The 22,443-nt window shown below is 42.2% G+C and overlaps 1 protein-coding gene across 3 annotated transcripts in view; it reads right to left on the bottom strand.

Moving 5' to 3' along the window:
• The window catches only part of PIWIL2 (piwi like RNA-mediated gene silencing 2), a 349,150-nt gene that overhangs the window by 174,412 nt on the left and 152,295 nt on the right, over positions 1 to 22,443 (bottom strand). For all 3 annotated transcript variants that reach the window (XM_030202016.1, XM_030202014.1, XM_030202015.1), the window contains exons 12-15: positions 4,368 to 4,556; positions 3,682 to 3,766; positions 3,490 to 3,579; positions 1,977 to 2,117 (exon numbers count right to left, since the gene is read on the bottom strand). In XM_030202016.1, coding sequence (XP_030057876.1) covers positions 1,977 to 2,117; positions 3,490 to 3,579; positions 3,682 to 3,766; positions 4,368 to 4,556 — 505 coding nt within the window. The remainder of the gene's footprint in view (positions 1 to 1,976; positions 2,118 to 3,489; positions 3,580 to 3,681; positions 3,767 to 4,367; positions 4,557 to 22,443) is intronic.

The raw sequence follows: 22,443 nt of genomic DNA, 5'->3' as shown, positions 1-22,443 counted from the left end.
AGATACAGGAGCAATACATTGTGTGTAATGTAGTTCACAGGCGATGCAGCCACACTTGCTTATCTGTATAATGAATATTATTATTATTTGGTACCAGGCCTGACTTTGGTTCAGGATCCAAAATGAGTGACTCTGACTTGAACTCCAGTGCTGCTCAAGGGCTCATGAGCTATTGAGACACTGCAGAGAATAGGAGACTTAGCCCATAGAAAGTATACCCATTTAAAGTTGAAGCTGTGACCTCTACTACGGCCAAGTTTGAGAACCATACATCTTGGGTTCACCGAAAAGATATTACAGTCTTCAGTAAAGTACAGGACTCAGAATCACAACTGGAGACATCTCAGAACCAGAACCTCCAGCACAAGAGAGCCAAGCAAATCAGGAGATAAATAATTTGATATTCACAATTACCATTTATAGACATTATGGATTCATATTTTGTTTTATTTTTAGTTTAACATTAATTCTGTTTAAATTGGAAAGGTTCTATTTTATTTTCCTTTCACTCCCTTTTAGCTAATTCATGTTGCTAATGACACAGTTTCCATTGTAGATGGACGCTCGTAACTGAACCCTTATTGTTTTTAGACTTGCTTTTCTATGTTTTACATGCTATAGACATTGAAACCCCTGTTTAAATGTCATTTAGCTATGCAATTATTTAGCTATAGTGTAACCCATCTTAGTATATTCAACCATAGTATGACCCTTCTTAGTATACGAATTACCCATAGAAATTGTTGCTACCGTTTTGCTCTATGATGGAAACCCTGACGGTTGTGTCAGCCTATTTTTAATTACACCATTGGCAATCTTAAACACAAAAATTCCCTTTACTAGTGCCTCTCCTATTTACTATCCGCTTCTTAGTGCTCATGATTGGGTGGCCATGACGGGTAAAGTAAGGCTCGGGAATCCCAACCTGCTTAGGGATTCTGGATACCTGCAACCCAAGATAGCCTGCAATCAGAGTACTAATCATATGTTTGTTGAGCTCATGACAATAAAGAGTTGGCTCAAGATTTTGAGGTGAGAGCAAACACCTAGGTGCAGGACTAGGTCACTAGCAAGGAGCACTAGCCTTAACCATATTTGGTGAAGGTTGTGTTTATACAGACCTTCAAGTGGGGATATGAATATTATTATTATTTGGTCCAAAATGAGAGAAAAACTTAAAGGCCTGTGATTCTGACTTGAACTCCAGTGCTGCTCAAGGGCTCATGAGCTATTGAGACACTGCAGAGCAAGCAGACATCTGCAAAGAATAAGGAAGGGGGGGGGGGGGTCTAACTTGCAGAGTTGCATGAATGTGGCAATATGGTGATAACAGATGTTCCTGAAAAACAGAACAAGATGGCTTCTCAGGAAGATGACTTAGTCTTCCAGTAAAAGCTAGTCTATTATTGACCTTTCCAGTAAAATACTAATCAACTCATTACCATAACCAGTGTTAACCATTATACTAGCATAGATCCAATAAGATGTGATTACTGTCATACTACCTGTATCCTGAATGGGCATATAAAAAATGAGTGTACTTCCTACTTCAAGGGAGAGAGACAGCCGCAGCTGGTACCTTTGAACCAGCCGAGCTGTTCTCTCCCTATGAGAAACCAATCAATTGTATCTGAATTGGCAAGTAACCCAATTGCTTTCTCATAAGTAGCTTTGAGTCTTTTATATCCACTAATTGGCTTCGGCATTAAAGACTCAGACCCGAGAACACCTATGTGTAGCTGTGGTGCTATATTCCCATAACCGATTGTACATGTTGCTTGTTGGAGTCTCAGATATAGAGGTAATTCCATGTAGCTATATTCTGTACTCCCTATGAGATATCACTGATCTGTAATTGTACAAATACTTGATGAGGTATCTAATAAAGAGCAAACTGATGCAGCCTTGGGTGGTTTATTTCTTCCTAAGTATCAGTGGGTGGTCCTCTCAGTGCTTCTCCCCCTTCTATCCCTCACCCTGTAAATGTCCTGGTCCAGGCGCAGCCCCCAGCGTGACATTTCATTCTTTGAGGCTTCATTGCTCTCAATGTTCTTCAGAAGCTGCCCCAGGGCTATGTGATGTTGCTTTGGGCTCAGGTTAATCTGTTGTGTAAGATCCTAAAGGAAGAAAGGAAAAGGTGCTCAGAAGATGGGCAACCATGGAACCAGACCACAAAGATCCTGCCAGCCATCTCTGCCCTGGAGGCCAGTCATTCTATACAACAAATAAAAGCTGGCAGCCAGATTTTTATGGAAGATTTCTGTCACCGTGAACAGTAATCTGTGAAAGTGCAGTTTCTTATAATGTTCTACTTGCATTTGGGGAATAAGATCAGCATGTACAAAATATGCCTTCCACTCTGTATGTGGGTTATAAATATTGTTTTTGTACCCTCAGGGACTAATTGCTTTCCATGACACACACTTTTTTTCTTGATACACACATCAAAGAGCTTATCTCTGAAGTGCTATAAAACACATAATGACTTTCTCTACGAGAAGCAGGATAAAATAACAAGATCCGGTCCAAGTACCATTAAGTGCGCTGGGAAACATTTTATTTAGGACCAACACAGAAGAAAGTAGGGCTGCCACACACCTTCACGAACTCATTCCCGGGCAGCTGGTTTTGGTGATGAGTTTACGTTCTCAAAACAAGATTTCTGTGCTGAAGGGCAAGGCAATTTTCAAACAACTTTACCAGATAACAATGCACTTATCAGGATAAAATTCTTCATTGAAAACTGCCCTCCCCTGTTGCAGATGAAAGTACTCAAGTAGTTTTACAGTGGGGGTACTTTTACCCGTGCCACACAGGGGCAGGGCTACAAGCAGGCAGAGCCAGCAAACATGCCTCATGTACGATTTATGGTACAGAGGGAAGTACTCATGTTGCCAGTCAGCCCTAGATTTCCAAAGGTTAATGGATCTTTCTCGTCCAACCATTTTTAAACATAGCTAGGCCATGAACACTGATTGTATTCTTTGGTGGCAAACTCCAGACTTAGGTTTACCATTGATGGATAAAATGTTCTCTTACTAGTTTCATGGCTTGTTGGTTAAATCTAGGACTATTTGAAAAGATAAATATTCCTCATTAACTTGTTCCCCTCCCCAACCCTCATGATTTTAAAAGCTCTCTAGTATCCACTCTCTGTCATGTCTTCACAACTTAGGACACAGACCAAAAGCAAATCCTTTAGCTAAAACAAGTCTTAATTACCCAAGAGCCTAATTCTATAAACTTCCTCTCACTGCAGTCAATCTATCACTCTTTCCCCTCAATATCTGTCCCCACACTACATAACCTTAGACCAACCCCACTGTTGTTCCTCTACCTTCCACAATTTAGTCCTAATCTCCTCATTCTGTGCACTCCAACCTTGCCTCTGTAATTAAAACCTTGTTCTTTTACACCTGAGTCACACACTGCCATATTATGTATGAAAATAACCCCCTTGTCCAGCACACCTCAATCCATGTTCCTCACCTTCATGGCTCTGAAGTCCTTCCTCATCTTCTCAGGAATCCCAGTCATGAAGGAGAGTTCTGGTAGGAGTAGTATTTCCCCCCTCACCACCTGAAAGAACAAAGTTGTCACAACTTTTCAATAGGAAAACCTGCCTACCTTTTCCCTCTCCTGCTCAGAAATAAATTCTGCTGGTATTGTGATATTTCTCACCTTCCCTTGTGGGAGTCTCTTCTCATTGGGCCTGTGAATCAGCAGTGGCTGATCTACCTCCTTCACTGTTATCCCATAGTGTTGGCTGGAGAGAAAAGGACATACAAGACTAAGCACATGTGCCAACTATCGACTGACAAATCCTGATCATGTTATCAGATATGAGGGGCAGCCTGTTGGGGGACGTGGGGCCATGTGCACAGACTCATTGTGGGGTTTCATTTGCATAAGTCAGTCAAGAAATGCTAAAAAGCAAATCCATGAGTGAAAAATGCAAATTTCTCACTGGTAGGGACAGCATTGTCTAATACACACACAGTGTTTTCCCTATCTGCACAAAACAGTAGAATCAATTGGTAAAGACGATTTTAAAAAAATTAAAGAGCTGTGTCCCCACGAGGCTCTATTGCCTATTTCATTTCAGCAAAAAGTTGGGTGTATCTTTCCAAGTAGAAGGCAATGGCTCGCCTATAAGCCAAAACATGAAGGTCATATTCACCTTTGTTGGCACGGGGCTTCAGGAAAAATATTAGCAAGAGAGAAGATGGTGGTGCTCCATGGGGCACCACAAGCTCCAAATTGCAGGGCTGCAATGCCCTGCCCCAAAGTTCAAGTATAGAGGGAACAAGTAACTGCTCACGGTCATAGAAAACAGTGGCTAGGGATCTTTTCTTTCTTGAGAGTACCTGTAGTATTCAATAAAGCTAATTTCCTTCCCATCAGATAATGTGAAAGTGTCCTTGGGGGACTTGATCCAGTCGATGTCATCGATGCGGTATGTACGATTATTGTAGCGAGTTATGACAATGTTACCAATTAGCTGCTTTGTGCACTCATCCTGAAAATTTTCTCTGCTCTGCTGGTACAGCACATGCCTGAGATAAAGAAACTGAGAATAAGTTCCCGTCATTTACAGAAACAACAAAATCTTCCCATTCAGCTCTCAAGGACTCATCATGCACAGCTGTTCATTTTACTGTTTGCACTTGGCTCTCACTAGCTCTCATGCACAGTCTATCTACTTGCTCCTTCCATCTTTATCTCATCAGAAAGCTAACATGTCCTCCAATCCCCTGGCTGGTTTCACTCAAAGAGCAGTAATGTACTGGTGACTTTATGAGGGCCAAGTTTAGAACATAAGAACATAAGTGTTGCCATACTGGGACAGACCGAAGGTCCATCAAGCCCAGTATCCTGTTTCCAACAGTGGCCAATTCAGGTTACAAGTACCTGGCAAGATTCCAAAAGAGTAAAGCAGATTTTATGCTGCTTAGCCTTGAAATAAACAGTGGATTTAAGTCCATCTTAATAATGGCTTTTGGACTTTTCTTTTAGGAAGTTAGCCAAACCTTTTATAAAACCCTGCTAAGCTAACTGCTTTTACTACATTTTCTGACAACAAATTCCAGAGTTTAACTACATGTTGAGTGAAGAAATATTTTCTCCGATTTGTTTTAAATTCACTACTTAACAGCTTCATTGTGTGCCCCCTAGTCCTAGTATTTTTGGAAAGAGTAAACAAGTGATTCACGTCCACCCAATGTGGTTTTTGACCTGCAAGGATCTAGGGGTAGATGTGGTAGCAGTCGGCACAACATCCTGGGATAGAAATGCCACGGTGAGCAACACCTGCTCTTCTCCTTCCCCCTAAAGGTAATTGCATTTTTCGCACGTCAGATTTGACATTTTCTCAGAGCCAAAAAGAAAAAAAAGCTCAACATTTTATTTTTATGTATTTTTTGTTATATTTGTACCCCGCGCTTTCTCAGAAAGAGACCCCGCGCTCTCTCAGAAAGGGACCAATTAATTGTTGAGCGCTATAAAAGTATTTATTAAGGGCCAGAAAGAGGGGCATAATCGAAAGGGACGTCCAAGTTTTGATGAGGCTAAGTGTCAAATACACAAATAAAATAGAAAATACAAAGTATTATGCCAAGACCCATACACTGATCAAAGCTGGGTACTTGAGTTTACCTCTCCTTAACCAAACAATAGGAGATTGATAGTTGCAGTCCAGGACAGTGGATAAGAGACAAGATGATTTACAGCAAGCATAAAAAGGGGATGGCACTCATATGAGGAAAGGCTAAAGAGATTAGGGCTCTTCAGCTTGGAAAAGAGATGGCTGAGGGGGGGATAGGATTGAGGTCTACAAAATCCTGAGTGGTGTAGAACAGGTAAAAGTGAACTGATTTTATACTCTTTCAAAAAGTACAAAGACAAGGGAACACTCGGGGCCTCTTTTACGAAACTGTGCCAGCAATTCCTGTGCTACAAATGCAACGCAGTACATTCAAAATGAATGGGCTGTGATGCATTTGCCACACCAGGAATCCTTAGCATAGCTTAGTAAAAGAGGCCCTCAATGAAGTTACATGGAAATACTTTTAAAACAAAATAGGAGGGAAATTTTTTTTCCCCTTGATGAATAGTTAAGCTCCGGAACTCGTCAGAGGATGTGGTGGAACTCGTCAGAGAATGTGGTAACAGTGTCGAGCTCCTGGAGGAAAAGTTCATAGTCTGTTATTGAGTCAGACATTGGGAACCCACTGCTTGCCCTAGGATTGGTAGCATGGAATGTTACTACTATCTGGATTTCTGCCATGTTACTTGTGACCTGCACTGGCCACTGTTGGAAACAGGATACTGGGCTAGATAGACCATTGGTTTGACCCAGTATGGCTATTCTTATGTTCTTAAGTAAAAACTGTTCAAAAACAGATACAAGTAGATTTAAACTGTAAACCTTTTTACTCTTCCTGTAGTTGGCTGCAAAGTTCTGATAGCAGAAAACTTCTGTACAGAAGGACACAATAAAGTGGCACATCTCATCCACTGGAAACTGTCTGAACACTATAGCACTGCTGTACTAGAAAAGCAGTGGGTTTACAACACTAAGAGAATTATGGAGAATAAAGAGCTTGTGACCATCAGGGACATTCCCAATTCTTATCAATAAGAAGCCTGAAGCAAGAAAATGGGGCATAGTTGTAGAAGAGAAAAACATTGGAATGGAATGGCATTTATAATAGACTTATCAGTGTCAAGCGATTATTCCATACATCATGCAGAGAGACAGAACATTCTCAAAATCCCAAGAAATGTAGACAGATCAAGAAAATGTGGTAGAGAGATAAAGACATTATCACAATTGCTTTGGGTGCCCTGGCTTGATTAAGAACATCTAAGTGCACCTTGATATGTTGCCTACATACATTACTGCATATGAACTCCAAAGGAAGCTCTCTCTGTCACAATGTAAGTATGGTAAAAATTGGTGAGTCAGACAAAGCACTGAATGTCTCAGATGCATGTGGGGCTTTCTCTTTCTGGGATCCATCTGCACTTTCTGAGAAGACAAGTCTAGAATGGATTTCTTAGCTTATCTTACTTAGTTCTTATAGCCCATAGAAATACATATTCAGCTCATTGCGGATAACAAACTATGAGGAACTAGGATTAAAACAGTCCTGAAAATTACAACATACTTTAGTTCGTTCAATAAACCAAAAGTAGATCAAGATTTTGACAACAGCTAATCCTAAAATAAAAACGTTTTAACTGCTTTCCTAAACACTGAGGGCCCTATTTACTAAGGCACGCTAGTGTTTTTACCGTGCGCTAATACGCTAGAGACACATATATTCCTATGGGTGTCTCTAGCAATAGAGCTTGCTAATTTTTAGCACATACTAAAAACGCTTGCACATCTACAGTGTGGCTTAGTAAACAGGGCCCTAAATATTCATTCAATTGTCTTATTGAGAGAGACCATGCATTTCATATTGAGGCCACCAAATATGAAAATGAAGAGGTGAAAGTTTTATACAATTTAACCTTATTGACAGTTGGGAAATTTAATTTCATCTGATTCCGGAGCTGCCGAGCAGAGTATTAGATCTATCATACATGGGGGAGCCACCCCACAGATAATCTTAAATACCATCATGCATATTTTACATGTAATCTTAGGCTCAATAGGAAACTAGTGCAAACAAATGAGGTATGGAGTCACTGGGTCAAACGTTTGAACTGAAAATATCATTCTTACCGCAGTATTTTGGATAGTCTGCATATTTATCAATAAAGTTTTTGTACAGCCTGCATAAACACAATTACTGTAATCTAATTTAGACAACTGCAATGTTTGAACTACTAAAATAAACTGAGATAAATCACAATATTTTCTAACCCTCCTTAATTTTTTTTCAGCAAACAGAACAAACTTTTAATCAGGAGGATAATTTATTTATTTTACAAATTTCTATACCACTTAAAACAAAGCAGTTTATAAAAAAACAATCGATACAAAATACAAGTTTAAAAACATCACTACAAACAACAGAGTTAGCAAAGTGCTAAATCTGCTAACAGTACAGCATGCTGTCTCAAAGCTGTAAAAAGTTATCTCAGTCTTGTTTACAGAAAAGCCTCAACAAACGAGGTCCTCCACACATAAATATAACTGCCCCTTCAAGGAATTCCATAAAGAATTCCCCGCTATGGAAAAGACCAAAAGCTTTGTATCCTGATATCTCACATGAACGGCTTGGTCAAAAGAGACACGCAACACTGTCTCTGATCTCAAACTTCTACTCGAGCTGTACACTCAAAAACAGTCCATCAAATAACTTGAAATTCTAGTTTCAAGTTTATTATAGGTTTACTATCCCGTCCTTTGGGGTGCCTTCAGAGTTGCTTACAATCTAAAATATCATAGAAAAGGAACAAGATAAACAAATAAAAAAGAATTTCAGACATAACCATTAGGGTTGGGGGGAGAACTACAATAGTTGATAGGACAGAGAGGGGAGGAGAGAACGAGAGGGAGAGCTACAGTTATCTTCCAGGTACCTCCTGGTCTACCTGCTGCAAATAGGGACTCATTTATATGCATCCTTGAAAATGTGCATTTTAAGGTTAGTTTCAAACTGATCTAGCGAAGTCTGAAGGTGAAGAGAAGCTGGGAGTGAATTCCAGAGAAAAGGCCCCATGACATGTCTAGTGTGCTCATGGGTTATTTCTTGATAGCTTGGTATCACTAATTGATTTTGCTGCACTGACCAAAGTGCATGTACGGGACTATAAGGAATGAAGTGGCAGAAAAGATAAAGAGGTTGCTTGGCTTGTAATATTTTGAAAACAAGCAATACAAGTTTATAAGTGATACAGTGAGTAATGGGAAGACAATTAGCTTCTTTGAGATAAGGGCTAACATGGTCATATTTATGCAAATTAGTGTTGAGACAAATATCTATAAGTGGTGTATGTCTATAACCCAGAGACTTTTGTACAAAGAATTACAATAATCCATTTGTGAAATAAGCAGTGAGTGAACTAATATGTTAAGCGCTTTTGGAAGAAGAGTGGACCGAACAAATAAGTCATAGTTTATAGAAAGAGCATTTGACTACCTGAGAAATTTGTGAAAGAAATAAGAGGTTGGAGTCTATAAGTATTCCGAGAATATGGACAGTCTCCACTTGTGGGACTGGTGTATTAGCAAGAGAAAGTGGTGCAGGCAAAGAGGGACTCACTCTATGTTGAAAGAATGAGACTTTTGATTCTGTAGGATTTAGAACCAGTTTGTTATTCTTGAGCCAGTCTGAAAGTTGGGAAAGTTTTTGATTAACTGCAGCAATCTCAAGGGGAGTGCATATATCTAAGGGGATAAGTGTCACGTCTGTGGTCGTGATCCCTCTCAGGCTTACCTTATTTCTGGCAGTCAGCTTCTAAGCTGGCTTTTGTCTGTTCTTCCTGAATTAGCTTTGTTTCTGTCTCTGTGTGCTGGCTGCTTCCAGCATGGCTCTGATTTATCCACTGTGCTGCACCTGTGTATGTTGAGCCATTCTGTACTTCAATATGCTTTCTGCCTGCTTCTTGGTTTGTGCTCCCCTCGCCCTCTGGTGGCCTGAACTGGTGGCTGCCATAGACTGTCAGGATTCAGCCCAGTCCGGATCTTCCAGGCTGCCAGACTTGTCTTTCTTGTTTGTGCCTGAACAGCACCCGTACTTGCCTGGAGATTGCTGCAGCTGAGCCTCGGGTGCTGATGGGCTTTATTAATCACCTAGAAACTTCTGTGTTTGCCTTTGCATCGTCTAAGGTTCCTGGTATGTGGGTGTGCTCTGTGCACTTCTGCCTAGTCCAGTTTTATTCTGAGTTCTTGCCTGGTTCTTGTTTGTGTTTAGTTAGCTTTGGTTTTATTGTTTAGTTCCTAGTCTTGTTTCTGGTCTGCATTTCCTTGTCTTGTGTCTGTGTTCTTTATTAGTGGCTGCTTGGCAGCTTTTAGTCCTGATTCCCTCCTGTCTGTGCTTCTGTCTTAGTGGCTGCCTGGCAGCTTGTAGTCTTGACTCTGTTGTGTGTTTCCTGCTGGTATCCAGTTCGTGCCCAGTCCGGTAAGTCCTGCCGGCTGCCTACACCCAGGGGCTCAACTCCTGGGGAAGGGTGGTCAAGTGCAGGTGAAGCCTTGCTCCAGTCCTGAATTCCAGTCCAAGTGTCCTTGTCCAGTGTGTTCCTGCTTTCTTATCCCTGTCTGCAGTCCCTGCCTTGTGTGTATGTGTTAGTCCAGCGCTGGTTGGGGTGGTTTTGCCTGCCACTGCCGCTCCTTGGCAGCGGCCCAAGGGCTCACAAACCTAGTTGCTGCTTTGAGACGTGACAATAAGTACTTGAATGTCATTGGCATAAATGTATAGCTAACAGGGGAGCCAAGAATATGTTGAATAATGTTGGGGACAAGATTGATCCCTATGGATCACCACACTCTGTACTATATGGAGTGGAGAGGGAGTTGTCATGAAATACTGTATATATTGACGATTACCTAGATATGAGGCAAACAAGTTTAAGGGTGCTCCTGCAATTCCTATAAGACTGAAGACGGTACAAAAGGATGTGATGATCAACTAAATCAAAACCAGCAGGCAAATCTAGGGATAGGAGAAGTACAGATTTTGCTTGATCAAGAAAGAGATAAATGAAAGAGGTAATACCTCTCAATGTAGTTTCTGTACTGTAATGTTGGTGAAAAGCAGTTTGGTTGAGATACAAAACTTGTGTTTTAGTTATGAAATCAACTCACTGATTGATTAATCTGGATTCGTAGTTTCTCCACTTTACCTTCAAAATAGGAAGCTAATTCATTAGCTTTAGGAGTAGTTTGATTTGCAGGAAGCAGCAACAGGCTATCCACAATTGTTAAATGATTAACAATACTATTTTCTTTTGATCTAATGCCTCGGAACCCATCAAATTAGAAAAATATTCCCTTTTTCTAGCCACTATATGTAGCTTATATTGATTTATTGCCGACCTCCACTCAGCCCTAGCTTCCTCCATCTTACGCTTTCTCCATAACCATTCCATAGCTCTTCACTAAACCATCTTGAAGGTTTTCTGTCACTAGTTTATCCATAACTGGTGCTAATTCATCCAAACAGGGTGAGAAAATATGATTCCAGTTATCAATGAATTATTTTAAGGATTCATCTTCAGTGTCAAGTTTATCACTGATTTTACCCCAAAAATCTACAGGATCAATTTTACGTTTGACCTTAAAAATAAAATAATATACAACATAAAGAATCTATAAAAGAATCATCTTTTACCTCAAAAACCATAACCTCAAGATCTGGTAAACTAATTGAATCCAATAATTTGACATTAAAAAAACTCTTTATAAACCAAAGCTAACCCTCCTCACTCGTTTAACTTTGCATGATAAGTGTATAACCTTATATCCTAAGGGACATAACTCTCAGGATCCTCTGTCATTGCCAATTATGTTTCTGTTTGAAGAAAAAAAAAAAAAAAAAGAACCACCACCAGAAAGCCTGGATGATCTTCTAACAAATCCCTAAAAAGATGTGTTTTATTATTAACTGACCTTGCATTAATGTAATAGCATGGGACAGAGTAAAAGAATCCAGACTAGCTTGTATTTGTTGTACCTTAATTGAATTTCTCCTATTAGACAAGGACTTGAAATGCTTAGTTTTCACTTTAGAAACCTTATAATTCCTTTTTTCCATAACCTTCTGGATTATTGGTCAAATGAACACTTCTTGGATATGGCATAGGGTTTGTGCTCTTGGAGGCAATGTAACACCATATCAATATACTGCACCTGCATGTTTTTTTTTTCTTCCGATTTTTGCTCTCTGCATGGGTCCCGCGCAGCACCAACTAAACTAAAATTGCTCTGGTTCGAATCCCCCTATTACTATTGTTTTAATTTGGACGTCCCTGACTGCACTTGCATGATTTTTTTTTCTTCCAATTTTTGCTCTCTGCATGGGTCCTGCGCAGCACCAACTAAACTAAAATTGCTCTGGTTTGAATCCCCCTATTACTATTGTTTTAATTTGGACGTCCCTGACTGCACTTGCATGTTTTTTTTTTTGGACGTCCCTGACTGCACTTGCATGATTTTTTTTTCTTCCAATTTTTGCTCTCTGCATGGGTCCCGCGCAGCACCAACTAAACTAAAATTGCTCTGGTTTGAATCCCCCTATTACTATTGTTTTAATTTGGACGTCCCTGACTGCACTTGCATGTTTTTTTTTTTGGACGTCCCTGACTGCACTTGCATGTTTTTTTTTTTCTTCCGATTTTTGCTTTCTGCATGGGTCCCGCGCAGCACCAACTAAACTAAAATTGCTCCGGGGACCTGCATACTGCTGTCATGGAGCTAGGTATGATATTTGAGGCTGGCATAGAGGCATCTCAGGGGGACCAGTGCACTACGAATGCTGGCCCCTCCCACGACCATATGGCTTGGATTAGGTCCGTTTTTGAGATGGCCGGCAGCGGTTTCGATTATCGCTGAAAACCGCGGACGGCCATCTCTAGGTCCAGCGATCTCACCATTTGTGTCGTCTATCTCTAGAGTCGACACAAATGATGGGATTTCAGCGGGCTGAACCGTTTAATCAAAACCGAAGATGGACGGCCACCTCGTTTCGATTTTACGGTTCGCTCCGCCTCTTCACGGAGCCATCTCCGGAGATGGACGTTTTTACACATGGGCGTTCGCGTTTGATTATGCCCCTCTTGATCTTTCAGGGAAAAAGAAGTAACTGCCATGACACTAGCACCTGAGTCCAAAATGGCACACCAGGCTAGGCTTTCTTAAGGAGATAAAGGTTCAAGTCCACCTCCCCCAGTGCAAGGTACTATCAGAATATGGGGTGCCTCCAAGGCCGTGGATGGAAACAAGGCAACATTTATCAACTCCTTAAGGCTTGGCTCATTTGGTTTTCTCTGTGGGGCTTCTGAGACAGGTCATTGCATAATGCCCCACAGCAGGGGCACTGGTTCAGTAGCTGTCAGCATTTTTTTCCTTGGATGTTAGGTATGGTCAACCTGTGGCAACCTGTATTAGTTCTGGCAGTGGTGTTTCCAGAGATACCTATCTCATAAAACTCAAGTGTCATGGTGGTGACTGTTTCCTTGTCTGTGCTCACCTCGCCCTCTGGTGGCCTGAACCAGAGGCTGCTATGAACTGTCACACGTTCCAGACTTTAGCACAGTCCGGTCCGGATCTTCCAGGCTGCCAGACTTGCTTTTCTTGTTTGTGCCTGAACAGCACCCGTAGCTGCCTTGTGATTCCTGCAGCTCAACTTCAGCTGCTGATGGGCTTTATTAACCACCTGGAAACTTCTGTGTTTGCCTTTGCATCGTCTAAGGCCCCTGGTATGTGGGTGTGCTCTGTGCACTTCTGCCTAGTCCAGTTCTAGTCCGAGTTTCTTGCCTGGTTCTAGTTTGTTTGTGTGTAGTTAGTTTTTGGTTTTATTGCTTAGCTCCTAGTCTTGTTTCTGGTCTGCATTTCCTTGTCTTGTGTCTGTGTTCCTTTTTAGTGGCTGCTTGGCAGCTTTCAGTCCTGACTCTCACCTGTCTGTGTTTCTGTCTTAGTGGCTGCCTGGCAGCTTTTAGTCCTGACTGTTGTGTGTTTCCTGTTGGTATCCAGTTCCTGCCCTGTCCTGTAAGTCCTGCCGGCCGCCTGTACCCAGAGGCTCAACTCCTGGGGAACGGTGGTCAAGCGCAGGTGAAGTCTAGTTGTTCCTGCCCGGCCTGTCCCAGCTTGTTTGCCTCTGCTGCAACTCCAGTCTGGGGTTCCAGTCCTGTTCTGCCTTGCCTCTGGTTTGGGGGTGGTTTTGCCTGCCACTGCCGCTCCACGGCAGTGGTCCAAGGGCTCACAAACCCTGTGCTTCTGTGAGAAGCCTGACATTAAGTTAGGGTGGTGGACTTTGGTCCTGGGGAACTGAGGAACTGAGTTCGATTCCCGGAACAGGCAGCTCCTTGTGACGCTGGGCAAGTCACTTAACCTTCCATTGCCCGCCGCATAGAGCCTGCCATGAGTGGGAAAGCGCGGGGCACAAATGTAACAAAACTAAAAATAAAAAGCCTGGTTATTCCCTTCATTCTGTCATTCACTTACACAAGAGTTCAGTTCAGGTGCAGAAGTCAATAAATGTCTCCAATCCCTCAGGACAATGCGTTCTTGCTATCCTACCTCTGATGTCCTGGTCTCAGGCCCTCTGGAACTGGCATCATTGGGCGAGTAGTTCCATGCAATGTCTGTGATTAACTGGCAAAGCAGCTTCTCAGTTCCCCAATAGGGGTCTGTTATACTCAGGTAATAGGGAGACCCAATTTAATATCTTTCCTGTTAAGTAGACTGAGCTCCCACCCTACCTTGGTAATGTCACTGGTGAACGCTGGTGGATATATCATAAAATTCAATCTCTAAAAATGTTTTGGTTTTCCAGTAAAGTGTTTAGGCAGTCAGCTGCACCGGCAGTTACTGACCATGGATGGCTGTACAGCAGTATTCACAGCCTTCAACTGGGCCACTTGTTGATACAAAGCCTGATATTCTGCAGTGTGGCAACTTGCCCCTGCATAGCATCATTCAACTCGGTAGGAGCAGGCACCGCCAACCTGCATAGCTGGAAATCACAGGGGATTAAGAAGGTTCATTACAGTACTCTTAGTCCACTCTTAAGGTATTTATGGGGCATGGAGCAGAACCTGAAACCGGACAGGGGGCACTCAGGCTTGGCCAGCATGGCCTAGGATATACCTAGGAATCAGGAATTACACTTGGTCAGTGAAAAGCCCAAAGATAAAAATTACAAGCTGAAAGACCTGAATGAACTAAAGTTAGAGCTTCCACTCAGGTAAACAGAGAAGAGCAAAAGAAAACAAACTGGAGTTCAGACCACGGCTGCCAAGCACTGAACTGGCATCAGCAGGAAGGCCATGAAGTTGGAACAGACTGAAGAGAACTGGAACATCAGGCCTGAAACTGAAATCAGCAAGTAATAAGGCTGAAATGATAGCTTGAAGGGAACTTAGACAGGTGGCATGTAATACAAGAGCAAGAAAGTAGATTGATTAACCTAAAGCAGATAGACTTAACAGCAAGGGCTCTGCAAATATGAAGCTTGTAGCCTTCAGGTTGGTATGAACAACTTTCTATTCAGCAACCCTTCTGAAGAGAGCTCCAGGCAATCACTAATGTCAAGGGTGTTATCTGAAGCAGCTTCCCCTCCCTGCTGCTTTTGCTTGACTGGTCTGAGGTTAGAACTCTTACCTGAACTCTGGGGCTGAAAATATCAAATTCTCATGGCATGGATATGTTTGTTGGATCCATGTAATAGTGCATGCAATTACACTACCCAGACTAGTGGGTAATATCATCCAGTGATGCTGATATAGACCCTGCTCTCTCAAAGCTCAGAAAAACCAAAAGATCTTTCTAAGCAAATGCACCAAGTTGCAACACAGCAGCTGCTTTCCCACTCTTTAGTCTGATATTACAGCTTAAGGATTAATGCCATGGAATGGAAGGCAGTAACATGTCTCATTTACCTCACTATCTACAGAGTCACACCCTCCTCCCCAATACAGGTAAGCAACGTTGCTTTTTCTGTCAACAAGAGACTGAAATCAGCCATATTAGTAGGAAATTCCAAACAGATGGCTGTCTTTTCAATGTTAAGATGAAATCTTAAGAAGGCAACCCATAGAGAGAAAGGAGAAGTTGACCCTCAACTGAAATACTTATGTAGTACTGCCTTGACCAAACAAGCTTCCAGTTGGTATGGATCGAGGTTCTTGTTGTGGCTTTACAAATTTTCTTCATTAGAACCAAGTGAAGATGGGCAGTCAAGGAAGCGACTGCCCACACCTGATGTGCTCTGACTAGATCTTTGAGAAGAAAGACTACCACAGTAAGTAATGCAGTTGACTAACCAAGTTGGACATTGCACACCACTACTGCTTTCACCAGTTTGGATTAAAATAGACAAATAGCTGGGTCATCTGATGGTGTTGCTGAGTCTTTCACAGGTAGTAAGGCCAGGCCTATTTAAAATTGTAGTAAGGGTAATTTTATAACATAGTACCTAAGCTGTGAAGGTACGGAAGTCAGTATGGAAGCTGGACTAATTTGCTCCCCTCTTGAAACACTATCTTTCCCAGCTACACTGCTTCGTAAATACCTTCTCCTGTGGCATACTGCACACACCAAAGGAGCATGCTCCTTGTTGCGCTCCTGTGTGTGGTACTAGGTGCAATGTGGGTAACTTGTTAAGTTGAAGTATAATGTACTCTTATCCTATTTCCTCGACATTCACAATGATTACTTTATTTTTGGCTTTATCATCTTATTTCATTTTATGGAAACCTTGATTCAGATAGAGAGTACAGGGTTTATAGTCACAATAACTCCTCCTATCTTGGCTCTAAATGCTGTTATGCTTGATATCAATCAGACTGACTTTGTCCTTCGATATGACCAATATTTCTATGGTACTGGGTTAATTATTATGGTAGATGTTTGTCCTTTGGATCTTTAAAATTAAATTCAAACAAGCAGTCAAGGGTTTTATATTTTCACAAAAGACAGCCTATAAAGATTGATGTTGAAGCCAAAAGCTTGCATTTTAAAAAATATTTCAGTGCATACACTATTAATAAGACTTTGTTCTTTATGATCTGGTAAGGTATACCAAGACTGATATGATTTTGCATATACAAAAAGAAGAAATTAGACATTACCTGCTAATTTGCTTTCCTTAGTCCCTCCAAATCAGCCTAGATGGATGGATTATGCACTCCTATCAGCAGGTAATTGGAGACTGAACTACAGAATTCTGGTGGAGCCTATAAGTTAGCTGTGCAGTCCCTCCCACAGTCTGTATGGATGTAAAATAAAATAAGAACAAATCTCTCCTAACTCTTCTCTCCCATAGCTTCAAAATTCCACACGATGTGAGGAATGCTTTGCTGCAAAGGAAGCAGCTGCCTCAAAAAGTAAGAGTGGTCACAAAGAATCTGCTGCCGAAAACGAGCTATATAATGCTCTGTGGTTCACTGTCTACTCTCCATGAAGACAGCTTTCTCTGTCACTTAAAGAGGGTTTTTTTGTGGTAACAAAAAGAAACACTTCCATCCAAAAGGCAGCACTCCCCCCCCCCCCCCCAGGATGTACAGCAAAACAAATTTCCTGCAGAGATAACTGACAATGCATAAGGCCAAATCATAACATATGGGCAGGTTCTAGGCCAGTCTGGAGGGACTAAAGGAAAGCAAATTAACAGGTAAGGTCTATTTTTCCTTGGTGTCCCTGTCCCTCCAGACCTGCCTAGATGGATGGGAAGTACCAAAGAATGAGCATCAAGGGTGGGACCCTTGGAGCCCCGACTCAAATATCTGAACCCCAATAGCCACGTCCTGACGAGAGAGAACATCTACACAGTAATGCCTAGCAAAGAAATGCAAATAGGACCAGCCAGCCCCTCTAAAATCTCCTGTGGTGGTACCAAAGTACTCTCCACCCAGAAAGCTGGCTGCCATCTGGTAACGTGTGTTTTAAGGGCATCTAGGACCACATTGACACCAAGAAGGTAAGCCAAACCAATGGCCTCCTCAATGCAAAGCAATATGGTGGCCTGAAACACTGCCAGGTGCTTTCTCAGACCAGCTAACATAACAAACTAGCTCTCCTGACCAAAGCACAAAACTGGCTCTCCAGGCCACTTCCCTACCTGAGGGAACCTCACTGAGGCACAAAAACAGGCTCTCCAGGTCACTTGCCTACCTGAAGGAACCTCACAGAGGAACAAAAATTGGCTCTCCGGGCTACTTCCCTACCTAAGGAAACCTGGAACACAAAAACTGGTTGTCCAGGCCACTTTCCCACTGCAGGGAACATGACCAAAGCACAAAAAAAATGGCTCTCCAGGCAACTTCCCTATCACAGAGAACATGACCGAGGCACAAACAACTGGATCTCCAGGCCACTTCCCTACTGCAGGGAACACAACCAAGGAACAAAACAGTCTGCAGACAGAATCAACCATATGAGGAAAACGCTGCATACTCTGTTGGCAGGAAAAAAAACTGCAAAGAAACATTGAATGGTTGAACCACCAGATCAGCAGCTATTGGAGCTTGCTCAATTACAGCACTACCTAGAAGGAGCTAGAGTCTAATCACTATCAAAACTTCCAGAAGCAAATTGGAAAACATGCTGAAGAAATCTGTATGATGAAAACTGCAGTGGTCACCTAAATGTAAAATGTAGAGACCAGCTGTTTTATGAACTTCTACTCAAGGTACCACATCTTCTGCAAAGAGAAACCCTTGAGGGCAAAACTTGACTCAGAAAGAATCAACCTAGGTAGGGCAGAATGAAAAAGAAAAACTCTAGAGCAAAAAGGCAGCTGCCTACCAAAGGTGACAGTAATGTAATCTGTAAACACCTAGCTGCTCTCCAAAATATTTCTGGCCCATAAAAGGGTTAAAGGTAGCTGAAGAGAAAAGAATTAAGGCTGCACATTATTTGCGATTAACATGTTCAATACTAATTGTGATTTTAAAATTTTATTGCGATTAATGATTAGCTTTCTACCTCCCCCTGCTGAGCGAGGTCCGACATCTCTCCCTCCCCTTCTGGACCACCAGTGGCTGGCTCTCTCTCCTCTCCCCTTCCACCCAGTTTACCTTTTCAGTTTTCTTTCGATAAGTCTTTCACCCTGCAGTAGCCATACTGAAAAGCTTCTTTTTCTGACCTGTTCCAAACAGGATGTTAAGTCAGAAGGGGGTAGGACAGTTCAGAAGGAAAGGACAGGTGCAGACCACAGGCAGCTTTTCAGTACGGCTACTACTGCTACAGGACCAAAGACTTATTGAAAGAAAACTGAAAAGGTAAATCGGGTGGGAGGGGAGGGGGGAGTCAGTCACCAGCAGTCTGGGAGTGGGGAGGGAGGGAATTGAGAAACAGCCTTGGGCGGGCTGGAAGGAATTGAGACAACCTTGGGTGGCTGGGGAGGGACAGAACATTGGGTGGCTGGGGGAGGGACAGAACATTGGGTGGCTGGGGGGAGGGAGAGAGAACCACTGGCAGGGCCAAAAAGGGAGGGAGAGATGCTGGACTGTGCAAGGGGGAGGGGAAAATAGGGAGAGATGCTGAAGGGTGAGAAGTGGAGGGAAAAGATAGAAGGAGAGATGTGGGGCTCATAGAGAAGGAGAGAAAGATAATGGACCTGGGATGGAAAGAGTGGAGGGAAGGAAGAAAAAGAGAGAGGTGCTGGACTCTGGGGGGGGGGGGGGGGGGGTGTAGGGATAAATAGGGGTAGAATCTGAATTGAAAGAGAGAAAGATAGAGGGAAGGAAGTTTAGGGAGAAGAGAGAGGGACAGATGTTGGGCTCAGAAAGAGGAAGAGAGAGATAATGGACCTGGAGTGGAAAGAAGGAAGAAAAAAAAAGGGGGGTTAGGAGAGAGGGAAGAGAGAGAGAGAGATAACGGACCTGGGGATAAAGGGGAGGAAGGGAGAGACAGCGGACCTGGAGGCAAAAGACAGGAACATGTTGGGCCTTTAATCAGTGGCACAGCAACAGGGGAGAGGAAGGGAGGAGACTTGGAGGCATATTTTCAAAGCACTTAGCCTTCCAAAGTTCCATAGAAACCTATGGAACTTTGGAAGGCTAAGTGCTTTGAAAATATGCCTTTTGGAGACCTGGGACTCCTCTAAAGCTGCAGCACCTGTTCAAAGGCTGGTGAGGTAGTTGAAGCCCCACCAGCTGAAGAAATCCGTTGCCAAAGCAGTTCCCTTCCTTCTCTTACTGCCTCAGGAGCAAGGAAATCAGCAGGGTGATTCCAGCCACCAACTCTTGCACTCCCCAAGTATGCTCAAGTTCGTGCACTCCCTGAGCATTCTTGGGGAGTGCTGGCATCAATGGCTGGAGGCACCTTGCTGACTTCCTCACTCTTGAGGCAGCACAAGGAGAAAGGGAGCCGCTTTGGCAGTTGATTTCTTCTACTGACGGGGCTTCGGCATTCCCACCAGCAAAGGTATGATATCTAAAGTGGTGGAAAGGGAGGAAATGCATACCCTCTTTTCCATTCCTGTGCCCCCCCCCCCCCCCCAATGGACTGCTGGCTGTGCCCCGCATTTAATTGCGAGATTAATCATGAGATTAAAAGTTTTGATTGCACGATTAATCATGAATAAAAATTTTAATTGAAATGCAGCCCTGAAAAGAATGAAAATATAGCTGGTACCAGAAGAAGAAATGTAGTTGAAGCCATTAGGCTAAGCCACTTGTCATGAGCAGTTGAGGACAAAAGCTCACAGATTACAAGGAAGCTGAAAGAAGAAGTTCAGCTTAATCTTAAAAGAAAGTTTTAAATGGGAACAAAAGGTTAAGACACAGTGAGGTTGTGAAATTAAGATCAAGTAAGTCCCTGAATTCAAAGACAGAATAGACTAGGAGGTTAGGTGACGCTATGTTGCGAAGCTGCCAAAGGTAACCCAACTAGAAACCCCAAATACATCGGGCTTCTGGAAAAGTGAGATATGTTGGTGAGCTAGGAAGCCAAACAACTGAGTAAGTCAGTTCCCTGGAACAGGAGCCATATCCAACCACGTAGTACAGCTTTTCTAGCAAGCTACATTTATTTTTTAGGAGTAATGTACCACCTCTTAAAGTAATTCACTCAAGGCGGTGTATTACCCTAGCACTCCACCAACTGTATTACACAGAGAAGCGAAAAGGCTAGGCTCCACTGAAACTAAGAGACTGAGCTCCATGCAGCCCACAAATATAAACCCTGCTTAGCATATGCCAACAAGCTTAACATAGGAGGCTAAGGCTTCAAGGTGATAAGCTCGGCTGAATCTGGGCCGCCAAACTTGGATGAATTAAAGCTGAAACTATGCTGAGAAGACATTCAGCGGAACTTATTTAGATTTAAATTTATTATTTTTAGCCCACCCTTATCCAGGGCGGATTACAACAAAACATTCATAAAAAATACAGTAAACAAATATAAATAATGAAAGAACTCAAAAACAGATCAATACAGAATGAATCAGAATTGTAAAAGGCCTTAAACAATAAAAAGCCTTTTAAGTGTTTCCAAAATGAAGATTTACTGGTTTCACATTTAAGCCGCAATGCCAAACTTCCATTCAATGGGACCTCTGATAGAATAAGTTCCCATCTTTGTCATTTCCAAACGTACATGCTGTAATGCAGGAATAACAAACAAATGCTGGTTCTCAGACTGCAAAAGTTGAGATGGCATATATATCACTGTACAATAGCTTTTAAGTAGTGGGCAGAATCATAATAAATAGCTTGATGAATCATAGTCAACAACTTATACAGTATTCTCCATCATACCAGTAACCGTTTCAAGAACTTCAAACAAGGAGTGATATGTTCATAACGAGAACAGCCCATCAACAAATGGACAGCAGAACTCATGACTGTTTGAAGTGCCTGAAGGGAATACTTTGACAAATCGAGATACATAATGTTGCAATAATCTAGGCAACTAAGCACCATAGATTGCAACACTGTTTTAAAAACCGTCCAAGCCAAGAAGTATTTCAATTGAGACAGCATTTGCAATCTGAAATACAGGGAAAGAATCAAAACTTGCACTTGCATTCTAAATAAGAATGCCAAATCTATCATAATTCCCAAGTTCCTAATCTGTGTTACAATTTTAACAAGTACATCCTGTATTTCCAACTGCGAAGCCCAACACCAATGTAGAATTCAACATAACCGACATTATTTCAGTCTTTGCCACAATCATTTGCAAACAATTCTTCTTCAACAACCCATTATTGCTTCAAAAATCAACTGCAAATGTGAAATCATGTTAGTATCAGTTACTGTTACAGGCAAGAAAAATTGGATATTATCTGCATAGATCCTGTAAGACAACCCTAAAGATTGCAATAAATGACACAAAAGTTGTAAGTATAAATTAAATAGCGTAGCAGACAAAACTGACCCTTGTGGTACCCCTGCTATAAGATGATAAGACATTTGACAGCTTGGAATCTAAGGGTACTATTGCCCTACGTTCATTCAAAAATGAATGGAACCAATCCAATACGGTTCTTGCAAGGCCACATGCACTGAGGAGTTGTAACAATATCTTGTGATCTATGGTATGAAAGGCCACTGTTATATCCAGAGAGGCAAAAAAACTAAAAACTGATGCCTATCTAGGCCTATCCGTATTTCATTTACCTTAGCAGCTAGCTGTGCTGTAGGATATTTCCCTGTGAATCTCACCTTGCTGGTCTCAGCCTGTGCAATTCTAGTCCATCAAGATGGAGTCTGCAACCTCTGACCCTGCACATCAGTGAGCCAGCATATTCAGCTTTCTGCTTGTGGAAAATCACTGGCAGTCATGTAACATCCAACGACATGCTGTGGGCAACCAACCCCCCT

Source organism: Microcaecilia unicolor, chromosome 4 (genome assembly GCF_901765095.1).
Source record: "Microcaecilia unicolor chromosome 4, aMicUni1.1, whole genome shotgun sequence".
Classification (NCBI taxonomy): domain Eukaryota; kingdom Metazoa; phylum Chordata; class Amphibia; order Gymnophiona; family Siphonopidae; genus Microcaecilia; species Microcaecilia unicolor.
Note: the sequence above shows the minus strand (reverse complement) of the source record. Positions and strands in the feature narration are given on the sequence as shown.